This window comes from Cydia amplana, chromosome 24 (assembly GCF_948474715.1).
Source record: "Cydia amplana chromosome 24, ilCydAmpl1.1, whole genome shotgun sequence".
Lineage (NCBI taxonomy): Eukaryota > Metazoa > Arthropoda > Insecta > Lepidoptera > Tortricidae > Cydia > Cydia amplana.
This window is the reverse complement of record NC_086092.1, coordinates 9,236,700-9,250,099: the sequence shown is the minus strand read 5'-3', so window position 1 is coordinate 9,250,099 and position 13,400 is coordinate 9,236,700. Positions and strand designations below refer to the sequence as shown.

At 38.1% G+C, this 13,400-nt stretch overlaps 1 protein-coding gene across 1 annotated transcript in view; it reads right to left on the bottom strand.

Annotated features, from left to right (window-relative positions):
* LOC134659098 (neogenin) overlaps positions 1–13,184 on the bottom strand; it is a 170,640-nt gene extending 157,456 nt beyond the window's left edge. Inside the window, exon 1 of the mRNA XM_063514704.1 lies at positions 12,912–13,184. Coding sequence (XP_063370774.1) covers positions 12,912–12,999 — 88 coding nt within the window. The 5' untranslated portion in view covers positions 13,000–13,184. The remainder of the gene's footprint in view (positions 1–12,911) is intronic.
* Between the last annotated feature and the right edge of the window lie 216 nt (positions 13,185–13,400).

Sequence of the window (13,400 nt, the reverse complement as noted above, 5' to 3'; positions counted from 1 at the left end):
TTATATTAAAAGCTTTATTAAGTAGGTACTTTACAAGGTTTTTACACTTTTCCCTTTTTTATTTTTTATAAATGGGCTTACTCATGGCCACAGACTAGCCGAGGCGAAGACGTGGCCTACGATGGAGCTCGCCCAGAAATTGAAAAAAAAAAATACTTAGAATCGGATCCTAACGATTTAAGAGGCCTTATTCCTTAGAGCGTTCACCGATTTCACGAAATAACACTCGATAGATGGCGTTGGCGCTCGGTACGCGAGCGCCGGCAAAGTTAAGCGCGTTTCAACGCAGGCGAGAATAATATTGATACTTTTCAATTTAATTGCAAAGTAACATTATTTTTAGCGTTATATTGGCACACTTTATTTTATTTTATAAGCATGGTAGTAGTCAATAGAGTGTATGTGTTGGGATAATATATAACCAGAGGCGAGTAAATAATAACAATATTTACCTCTGGCATGGAATTATTGTGACAATCACTCTTCTTATGAATAAGGTGTATTCGGGTATTTCCGAATGAACGAATAGTGGCGGATAATTCCGAAAGCTGACTCTTACTACAACGGAATATGAGTGATTTTACAATGATTTTCGGAATTACCCGAATAAACCTTACTACTAATATTCGTCATTGTAGTAGTGTTGTATTTTCAAACTTCTTTAGCGGCGCTGTGCACTTTTTGAGGTGGGGAAAAAATGTTAAACTCGCGACAGATCACGTGACCGTAAGACGGACACGTGACCTGATCAAAAAACTGTTACAATGTTATTGAGTTTTTCTTTATTGATTTAAATGCCATCTAGTGAGTTTCCCTCTAACCGGTATTAATATAACTCGAGTACCAACAGTGATGTGCTTAGGGGTTTCAAGTAATGCGACGAAATAACGCTAGATGGCATTAACATCAATTATACATAGTGCTGCAGACATTTTGCACTAGTCATTGAGTTTTCACTTCTGCCGGCACTCCCGGAGTGCAACCCGTTGTTTTTTTTTACAAACCATGACAAACCATGAGTTTTGTTTACATTTTTGCTGCCCACAAATTGTCGTCTTTTTGTACTATTTCTGTTTTTAGGGGAAAGTCGGGGCCCGTCCATACTGCAAATAAACATGTTTCTTTATTTGTGATATGCAACTGGCCCTATCTGTTAAAACCAGTCATTGTTTTTATTTGAAACCATGATACCGTTGACTACATTCCACATTTTTTTTGTTTGATGGCCTCGTCGGGGTCAATACCGAAATCCGATTATTTATATTATGCCATCTTCGCTCCACTCCATTAAGATACCCTGGACAGAGGGCCTACCGCGAACCACGTTCGACGTGTTACCTCCCTGTCACACTTACGTACGAATTTACAAGTGCGACAGAGAGGCAACACGTCGAAAGTGGTTCGCGGTAGGCGCTCAGGCCTATGGAACTCTCCGCGCGAGCACGGATTTATACCTACGAATCTCTTCCCGTTCACGGTAGAAAATCAAGCTAGTTGGTCGCCGGCGCTCGAATATGCCAAAATGTATGCGAAATAAATGTCTTCTTCACGAACAAATAACACATGTTGTAGTGTGGAATTGTGGATGGATGCAGAAACAAAAAAAAACTAATAAAAAAATCCGTGTTTGCTCTACCGATTGATAGGAAAAGTAACTATTAGACGTTCTCAATATAAGTACTTATACCAATTTTTTTTACGATAGTCGCAAGCTACGTAGTACGCCGTTTTATAAACCGCGTAGTGTTTACGCGGTTTATAAAACGGCGTAAACACTACGGTTACTGTAGGGAGATATGACCTTTTAAAATATGTCGCAGTCACTCATCATAATAAATAATAAAATAAGGAAAAACCCTAACTTAAGACAAAAGATAAATAAAGAGAATAATAAAATAAATTTATAAGTAATTAATAATGATAAAAGGAATATTATAATTATTAATTACTTATTGCAACTTATCTTGCTCATAGTTATTTTACAATTAATAAAACTTATATTTGTACCTTAGGTAAGTAGGTAGGTATCTTTCATACAATCTATAGTTTAGGTAAGTAGGTAGGTACTTATTTGTAAAATAATTTCTAAGCGTCGGCAACCCTAGCTTTGTGCCGGTGCGCGCGGTGCGGGGAGCGGTGCGTTGAAGGTCATTCCATTGTATTTTTGTGTAGGTATTAAAACGGTAGGCATTTGAGTTTTCTTTGAGAGATAAGTATCTGTTCGTAAGAACTATAATATAGCCCTGTGCCCTGGACCTCATCTAGATCGATGGTACTCGTCAGGGCAAAGCTATTGAGCCCAAACACGATATAGTTATGATGAGTAGATAAGGAGTTCTGGTGACCAACTCCTGACTCCATTATGAGAACCTGGACCTCATCTAGATAGATGGTGCTCGTCAAGGCAAATCGAATGCGCCCAAACACGATGGAGTTATGATAAGTAGATTAGGAGTTCTGGTGACCAACTCCTGACTCCATCATGAGACCCTGGACCTCATCTAGATAGATGGTGCTCGTCAGGACAAATCTAATAATCCTAAATACGATGGAGTTATGATGAGTAGATTAGGAGTTCTGGTGACCGACTCCTGACTCCATCATGAGACCCTGGACCTCCTCAAGATATATAGTGCTCGTCAGGGCAAATCTAATGAGCCCAAACACGATGGAGTGATAATATGTAGATTAGGAGTTCTGGTGACCAACTCCTGACTCCATCATGAGAACCTGGACCTCATCTAGAACGAAGGTGCTCGTCGAGGCAAATCTATTGAGCCCAAACACGATGGAGTTATGATGAGTAGATTAGGAGTTCGGTGACCAACTCCTGACTCCATCATGAGAACCTGGACATTATCCAGGTCGTCCGGGTATAATAATAATGCAAAACCTAACCAGTATTCAAGTAACACTGAAAACCTATCACCTAGCGAGAGTCTGTTGTTGAAATTAAATATGGTGTAAAAAATGTACTTATTTGTATCAAGATTTTCTAGTCGCTGTATACAGCACTTCTCGGAACTCTCTGGCTGTTTACGAACGCACCATAGTCACCGAACGCCTGACGATCGAGCACAGGTCCGTCCCCTAAGCCGCCTCGGCGGAGAATGAGCGCGCGGCGTCGGTGCAGCGTGATTTATACGTGTTTTAAAATAATATAAATTTACGGCAAGGTAGGTCCTATAGTCATGATTATTTTTTTATGGGTTAACGTATAGTTATATTTTGCAATAATATTATTTTTAGGGCAAAATAATAGTACAATTTGCGATAAAAAAATATAATGTAACCCTGTTTTCACCCAAAAAATGAAGAAAGTTCGGAAGGTTAAATATCCATTTTTTTTAATGAATCTTTGATTTTCAATAGTCTTAGCCGCTCGTAAAAGATATGGTGAATTGAATTGTAATCATTTCTGTATCAAATGATTCTTGTTTACTGCAAAATTGAGAACCGAAACGACAGTTCTCACTGCAAATTTTGAAAAAGCCTCCCAAGAAAACTCATTTATTTTAGGTTTAAAAAGAGAAAATGTCAACTTGAACGGTGTTACTTGCTAGTTTAAGAAATGATTATTTAAGTACGTTATCAGTTTTTGAATGAATACTAATAGTTACGTCGTAATCTTGAATAAGGTAACAGATTGCAAAAAACGCTCGCTTGTAGGACTAAGGACTCTTAATATACTGAACTAACGTGAACTAACGATTATCTATCGATTCTAATTGATAAAAACCATAAAATCGATTTTGGGGCGGTTGCGTGAAGTTGACCTCCCCACTTTTGTTTTAAAAAAAATCGATGTTGTAGTCGGATCCTAACGATTTAATATACTGAACTAACGTGAACTAACGATGAACTAACGATATAGATATGCCATTTGCGGGCGCTCGATGTGGGGCGGTCAACTTCACGAACATCGCCCAGAAGGTGTCATGCCTGTTCACCCTTGATTTGAAGGTTGCTGGGTTATATCAGCTCGAAAATATAGCTAAATAAAGTTTTTTGAAGTGAAGACTTCTTTAGCGGCGCTGTGCACGTTTTGAGGTGGGGAAAAAATGTTAAACTCGCGACAGGTCACGTGACCGACAGATTCGACAGATTAAAAATTCGTAAAACGGACACGTGACCTGATCGAAAAACTGTTACAATGTCATTGAGTTTTCATTTCTGCCGGCACTCCCGGAGTGCAACCCGTTGTTTTTTTGTGCTAATAAATAAATATTACTTACTTATCTTTATCTGTGTTCTTAAATAGTACCCACATCCTGTTAGGTTCCAGAAAAGCCCCCTAGAGGTCTAACAATTAGAACTTTGCGAACTTACGGGTTATTTAAACATTTAAACTTGTAGATTGCGAAGTTTAGGGATTCCATTTCGGCAAAGTTAGTCTCGAATCTAGATTAGATCTAGGCTTTACAAGGGTGGGTTGAGACTACCTGGTATTTGAAGCTCAGATCAATAATATTATATACCGTAAAATGGGGTGAGTAGGTTTCGCGGGGACAGTTGGGTTATGAATGGGGAGAGAAGGTTTGAAAGGGGGGTGAGATGGTTTTTTAAGGCTACTGCCACAAAAACAATGTATTCCAATTTAAATTGGAGCTATAGTAATACTCATAATAAAAAAAAAACGATCCAACAATCTTCCAAAATCACCTTTGTATGAAAACCCAACTCACCCCAAATACGAGGGACTACGGGGTGAGGTGGGTTTTCCTGTTTATCGTCAAAGTTATGAAATGGAACTACCCAAAATAAAATAAAAACGAAAATACAAACTTCCGGAAGACTTATTATATATGTCACCGTAAAATTGTAAACACTCGTCATATTATAATCTCGCTAGTTACATTATAAACTGACGGTAGGGAGATTATAATCTAACCTAACCTAACCTACGTTAGATTATAAACTAACGGGTTCACAATCTTACGGTGTCATATACACCATTCAGTTTGCATATGTAAAAATAAAATGTTATCGAGGTTTGAATGTCAGTTTTGCACCTACTCACCCCATTTTACGGTAACTATAGGGAGCATACAAAATACTTTCATGTTTATTTCATTAGGTACCTACGAATGAAGCTGTTTTTGTTGATTAAACAATAAATGCATTTTATAAAACTACAACCGATTCGTATAAACATAAAGGTTCCGTCACACAGGCGCGTTTTCCGGGCGGGGCGTGACCGTTTTAAATGTAAAAGCGGCGCGCCCCGCTCACGCTCCGCCCGGAAAACGCGCCTGTGTGAGGGAAACTTAAACCTTTTTTATCCTAAAAGGTAAAAAGTCAAAGTCGAAATATACTTTATTCATGTAGGCCTAGCAACAAGCACTTATGAATACTAAGTAGGTAGGTATAGTACGACATAAGAAACTTTACGAGACATCGTCAGTCGATCGTTCCCTACACATTTATAATAACTATGTATGTACGTACATTTGATATGTCTCCATCATTATATTTTATCATCATTTTTAGGCGGTCCCTTAAATATAAAGTCCCGGATACGTAACCACTAATTTTCAATTTCTAAAGCACTGACTTCTGATCTGGTCTTCAAAAAGACGTAAGTGTATCATATTTTAATGCACTTATAACCATTTTATCAATGATCCTTTTTCCTCAAAACCTTTGTAGGTACCTACTTCAAAGAGACGTAAGAGTTATCCATATTTTATTGCACTTAGGACCTTTTTATTAACGACTTTTAGTATAGTCGGGGCGTCGCGCGCGGCACGATTTGATCGTAAATTCGGCTTTTTAATATCGATTATGGACGCAGACGCACGTACAAATGAATACAGCGTAATCAGACAACAATAGACCTTATCAATTTGCAATAGGGTTAAAAATATGGAAGATAAGTTGGTTCCGCGTTTTAGTATGGTTTAGTCATATTTGTCCGCTCGAGGTGGTATATGTATTATTGATTGTATGAATCGCCTTCTATTTTTATTTATTTTTTGGTGAAGGCAATAAGGCACATATGAATACTAGAAATACCTTATAGATTAGAGAGCCGTACAGCACCATTTACAATTCTACATTTCCTATTAAATTAAAATGCCAAACAAATATAATTCCTAGGACAAATTAATTACCGTTTGTTTGTACTCGAAAGGTTCCGTCACACCGGCGCGTTTACCGGGCGGGGCGTGAGCGTTTTATATATAAAAGCAGCGCGCACTGCTCACGCCCCGCCCGGAAAACGCGCCTGTGTGACAAAGCCTTAATAACGGTGTAACATGACATGACAACATTCATTATCAGTTGTTGAACCGCGCGCTGTCACTCGAATGCACTCATAGAACGTTTCAATCGGAGCTGATAATGATAACATACTCGTAAGATACGGGAACCTGATTTACTAGATAATCGGGTTAACTTATCTGCTTGCAGGAGACGGGTTAAGTGCTGAGATTTTGTATCTGTTCTAGAGAAAGCGGTCCTTAAAACCAATTAAAAAAATTAGAAATATTCATGTCTGTTTTTAGGGTTCCGTACCCAAAGGGTAAAAACGGGACCCTATTACTAAGACTCCGCTGTCCGTCCGTCTGTCCGTCCGTCCGTTCGTCCGTCCGTCCGTCCGTCCGTCCGTCTGTCACCAGGCTGTATCTCACGAACCGTGATAGCTAGACAGTTGAAATTTTCACAGATGATGTATTTTTGTTGCCGCTATAACAACAAATACTAAAAACATAATAAAATTAAGATTTAAGTGGGGCTCCCATACAACAAACGCGATTTTTGACCGAAGTTAAGCAACGTCGGGCGGGGTCAGTACTTGGATGGGTGACCGGTTTTTTGCTTGTTTTGCTCTATTTTTTGTTGATGGTGCGGAACCCTCCGTGCGCGAGTCCGACTCGCACTTGGCCGGTTTTTTTTTAATTTCATGTTATGGTTTCATTTGACATTATTAAATTATCAGGTGGGGCATCGGATAAGGGAGAGGACCTCTGATGCTCGCGCGGGTTCCTGGTGAAAAGGTTGGCCATCGCTATCCAACGTGGTAACGCGGGAACTGTAATGGGCACCTTTGCACCCGATACAGCTCGCGGAGGTCTTATTGAATAGATTATTTGTAGTTTATTGATTAATTTAGATTTTAAGTAATTTTTTTAAGGATTTTATATAGGTACCATCTAATTTCATATGATTAATAAAAATACATCAATAAAATTATCAAGTACCTACCTAACCTAATGTACCCCGTAGCCGCCAGGCGCTCCACTAAATTCACAATAACTACTAACTCACAATTTACGATCAATGATTGAAAAAAAAATATTGTAAAGGCCGATGGGACCACCACAGAGGGCGATTTAGTCGAAATGATGAGATATCAAATAACGTGTAGGCACTAACAATACGACTATTTCTCTCTTTAGGATAACATTTGATCCATAATTTAATATAAATAGCGTGAATAATTGAATATCTTATAAATATTGCAAATACCATGCTTCGTTTCATAGACATAGACACTTATTCGTATATATATTTTTTTAATATTACATCACTCATTCTATAATAGAGTCATATACATATAGAGTCTATTTTAAGAGGGTGCGTATAGTCAGAAAATTAAAAAGAAAGAAAAGATATGGCGCGCCGCACGATACGTACGACCGAAGATATGGCCGTCGGATTGTTTTCACTTTATCTCAAAATGTATACATAAAAATTATACTTCTTTTACAATTGTGGTTCGGTCCCTCGGTTATCACACTAGACCTAGCTATTTTATACTAAAATAAAAATAATACTGCTATGGTACGCAAAAACAACTAAAAATAAAATTTCGTAATCTTTTTCTATCCAGTCTTTTTCTATTCAGTCTTTTAAGGTTTCGGTTGGCAAAATAGTCTATACGTGTAAATATTGTTTACGTGTGTTGCTTTTTTAGGGTTCCGTACCTCAAAAGGAAAAAACGGAACCCTTATATTATAGGATCACTCGTGCGGTCTGTCTGTCTGTCTGTCCGTCTGTCACAGACTATTTTTCAAGGCCTTCAGTTAAACGTGTAAAAACAAACATACAAACTTTCACATTAATAATATTAGTGAGACATGCGATACCTTCCGTTTAAACTGTCGCATTTAAATGCGCACTAATCGCGGACACTTTACGATTAGACCAGATCTAGGATACCTAGGTTTAGCCTAGTCAAGGCATCGCAAACGTGGGACAGACAGGTTAGAAAGCTGCTTTGTGCGACTATTGTAGCTGTCAATTCACTACAATGTTTCGATTTAAATGGAAACAGGAGTGTTTTGACTTGAACCCTAAATTGTGTATTTTAATCCAGATCTATATACATTATAACTTTTTATTACTTAAATCTAAAACAGATCCCTTCAAAACTGTATTTACAGTTTAAAGGTACTGTTATACATGCTCTAAAATAGCATGCTAAAAAGCGTGCTATTGAGTATGCTCAATACGAGCATGCTTATGAGCAGTTTACATTTGCTAGCAATACGCATGCTAGTTTTAAGTATGCTCCTGAATAAGCATACTCAAAGCAAACACTCCAAATACACATGCTATTTTATAGCGTGCTCTCTCAGGTCATATGATATAAATTCTGCCCTGTTAAATGTAAAACATGCTGTACTTGTTCTATGATATTAAATAATTATTTTTTACAAACAGTTAAGTGCATTTTTATTTATTAATTAAAAACTGAAACTCACCATTTCCGTAGAAGTAGCTTCCCTGTACTCGCCGGTGTCCCCAAGGAAGGAATTCATTTCATGAAACCATGCCGCGGATGGTTTATATACTGTAGCGGCACCAGAACCGGATCGCTTTGATTCTTCCATTTTTTTTAATTCGGTATGGTACACAGACCTTAAATTCTTAATCTTAGTTTTAATGATTTTCAAAGTCAAGGACGCATCCTCCATGTTCGTTAATATGTCTTGGTACGCATTATTTCTAAAAACATTATTTTTATACTGCGGTATGCGGGGATTCCACAAGCACTCGTTATTTCGATACAAATTTACAAATTTGAGCGTTTTTTCGTCGCCCCAGCGAGACATTTTGGCGTTAAAATTGTTCATGCGCACCTGTTGCAAACGACTGATCGATACTAGCATGCTCAATAAGCAAACCTGTTCACACGCGCTAAAAGCACGCCCCCCTCCACCCGCGCTGCAGGTAGCATGCCCAAAAATCGCACGACCGTTGATTTTTGAGCAAACTCAAAACGAGCATGCTCATTATTAGCAATGTTTCGACACACATGCTACTAAGTAGCAATTGCTCAATAGTGGCATGCTTTCGTGCTAGAAATCAGCATGTGTAACAGTAGCTTAACTGTCTCTACAAGTCTACATACACACATAAATTTTAAATAGATACGAGCATATTAGGTATATTTAGGGCTCATTTAGACGGTGCGAGAACTCGCATGCGAGTTTCATTGCATTGCGTCGTTTGATCGATCGGCTGAATTGATGTAACCTCAATGGTCCGCAATGTAACTAAAATCGTATACGAGTTCACGCGCCGTCTAATTGAGCCCTTAATCTAAACACTTATGCGACACTTATACGTGTGCAATTGAGTTTGCAGTAAGTACAGTTAACTACAGTTAAGGCGTTTTAACTTTTTCTTATTTGGATCATGCTCAATATTCTCAGGTTCCATCTCAAGAATAGTTTAACCAAGCCAAGGACTTCAAATTTGCCCATCGTTACTACATTAATTTGCATCTCGTCTGAGGCAATGATTTTTTCTAATGTTTTTTTAAATGAGTATGACTAAGTACAAAAAAGCCACAGAGCCTGGCATTATTTCTTCTATTGGTAATCCAAGAACTTACTAACCCCGTATCAGATTAACTGACACCCCATCGATATACATTTTCGATTGCAATCTAAAACATGATCTAAGACACCCCTGTTAGTTGACAATGATTGATAACGTTCGTAAGCCGCGCGCAATTGGCAATAAAAATAGATTAGAAGGGGCCGAGAAGAATAATCAGCTAGTTTAATAAGTGTAAATAAATTAAATTGCTTTACTTGCAACCGGTGTATGAACCGAGTCTTTACGCATCCGTACATCTCGTGTAGTTCGGCCTTAAGCTCTGATTGGATAAACGTTAACTACGTTATATAAACACTAGCTTTTGCCCGCGACTTCGTCTGCGTGGAGTTAGTAATTTGGGTAGCTTATTTTTACCTAATCTGCTTTTTATCGATTTCCCATACAAACTTCCACCCCCGTTTTCACCCCCTTAAATGGTGATATCTGAGATAAAAACTACCCTATTTCCTTCCCCGGGACTCAAAATATCTCCATACCAAATTACAACTAAATCGGTTCAGCGGTTTAAGCGTGAAGAGGTAACAGACAGACGGACAGACACACTTTCGCATTTATAATATTAGTATGGATGGATTCTAATAATGGTAAGCAAATACAACTAGGTGAATTAGCCATTATTAGAACTACATGTTGAACGATATTACCTATAATTGAAATCGTAAAATAAATCGAATACTTACCTAAAGAGGATAATTACCTATAATTGCCTTTACTCGTAATATAGACATTATAATACTGGTTAGGCGTACTGACACAGAATAACTAATAGTACCTACTACCGGTACTGGCCGTACTGAGGCCTGTTTTAAAAACTTGTAACAGTTGTAACTGTATCTATGTATATGGAGTGATGATGGTGACGATTGATTAATTCCTCGGACTTCTAACTACCTATCTCCATACCAAATTTCATCTAAATCGGTTCAGCGGCAAAACTACAAGTAGAGGTAAACAACAGCCGGTCTTATCGCAAAACAGTGATCTATTCCAGACAACCTTCATAACCTAGATGTCCTAGATAATCAGATTGAATTGGAATTAGATTTCGATCAAATTCTGATTCTGAAAGTCTTAACTAGTCTTAAGTAAATTACGGTTTGAGCGTTTAAATATTTAGAGCAATTCTAAAAGTGGATTACTAGTTTAAAGATGCAGGAATTAATCTAGGTTTACGAGGGTTTTAGAGCTAGTTTATATTAAACCTAGAATTTAGAGTACCGACGGGACTAAGATTCTACGCACCGTATTAAAGTATTAACCACACTAGGTAATAAAAACCGGCCAAGTGCGAGTCGGACTCGCGCACGAAGGGTTCCGTACCATTACGCAACAAACGGCCAAGAAATCACATTTGTTGTAGGTTGTATGGGAGCCCCACTTAAATATTTATTTTATTCTGTTTTTAAGTATTTGTTGTTATAGCGGCAACAGAAATACATCTGCGAAAATTTCAATTGTCTAGCTATCACGGCTCATGAGATACAGCATGTTGACAGACAGACCGACAGTGGAGTCTTAGTAATATCGTCCCGCTTTTACCTTTTGGGTACGGAACCCTAAAAAAATGAAACCTAGAGACCCTGTGAACATTTCTAGCGGATTAGGCCGTAGGTAGTTTATTTTTTTATAAGGGAGAGGCAAACGAGCAGACGAACCGCCTGATGGTAAGCAATTACTTTGCCCATGGACATCCGCAATACCAGAGGGGCTGTAAGTGCGTTACCGGCCTTTAAGACGGTAGTACGATCTTTTCTTAGTTTGTACGTCAAGGTCTGTTGTAATTCTACGTCTTTTTTCTAGATTTTGGATTCGAGTCTAGGATCACGAACTATTGCGAACTTAGGTAAGTATATACCTACTTAGTTATTAGATGAGATAGGCTAGGGCCCGATTCGGATTTTGAAATAGACATTTATGAGATATCTTTTAGACATCACCAAGATACGATAACAATATGTTTGAGATCTAACCTGTCAAATTTGACATTTCCGCGATTCTGGAGGTACTCTTGAACGATTTCCATAAGACATGACTTAGAGATCCAATTCACATCTAATAAATATCTAACTCTATTTAACGTAAAAGTGACATTGGTTGCCCGAATTGCGCTGCAAAAGAGAACTAGTTGATATCTAAACTATAACGTATCTAGAATGGATCTAGTACGTGTCGTCTCTTGTGAATATCTCGAAGTTCGAATACGGCAGTCAGGCGGTGCTTTTCAAACATTCTGTTATCATTTTCATAAACTTTGTACCTATGACAATCTATGAAGCAAAGAGGTAAGTATAAAGTAATTTAAATAAAGGATAAAAATAGGTACCTACTCAGACCGTGTTTTTGCAACTGACTTTTTATATCACACGGCTCGCCTGATGGCAAGTTGTTACCGTAGCCTATAGAGTATAGAAGTATAACAGACGCCGTGCAGCGGTTTCACATACACGGTTGCCGACTGTAATTACATTAAGGCTGCATTTACATAATTATGTGATATATAGTTTAATTATTCGATTCGAACTGACCGTCGATGTACACCAAAATTATGCGCAATTAAAAAGCTCAATTAAAAGGAAACCAATAAAATCGAAATCGAATGTTGACAAGCGAAAGCACATCACTAAAGCGCGCGACAAAAAGATTAAAAAACTTAATCACATTCCATTTTCAAGAATGCATTAATTTAATGAACTAAACAGTTAATTATTAAGGTAAATTACGGAGCCGGGAGCGTAACAGCCGTCAACGGAGCCCTAATATCAATAAATACACCCCGACGTTTATGCCCCAACCATCAACTCTACCTATAAACCATTACCTAAACGTAAATAAACCACTAACGCGTCTTAGGACCATAAATAACAGCCCTTGTCTTATAAAACGTAAAGTGAAATCATACAGCGAAATCCAACGAGAAATCTATTTTCAAAACCTTATACGTATATTAATCACACAAGCCATAAAGCCATATAAAGTTATATTTACTTTAATTACGCTACAGCTCGTTTTAAAAGTACCGATCGATAATAAAAGGCAATATTTATCAGAAAGGAACTCACCTTGGACGTATGTAAACAAATGTGCCGAAGCGATCAAAAAAATCCAGTTCCCGATTCCAAATCGGCACATCCCGGTCCGGCACATCATTAAACACACTTAAATTACACAACACTACTTGTTTTAATTCATGGTTTTCACATTTTAATACAAAGTTTTACGAAAATTCGTGTAATAATGTCAGGCGTTACACTGGAACAACTCTGGTGCCGCCATGTTCTTTTTAGAGGCAGGCGGGGACTGGCTGCGTTCAGAAACTCAATAACGAAAGGGCATTGTCCCGACAATCATCTTGTATTGCCCCGAAGTTAGTTGCACTTTAGCCCTACTGCTGTCTGAAGTATCTGCAAATGTAGTGATGCGCTGATGCTGTCAGTGATTGAATCGAGAAAATCATCCGCGCTCCAATGCGTTTAGTTCTTCTCGATTGTGTTGTAATTATTTCGACTGAACTATTTTAGTAGAATTTCTGTACATCTTGATATATTTTC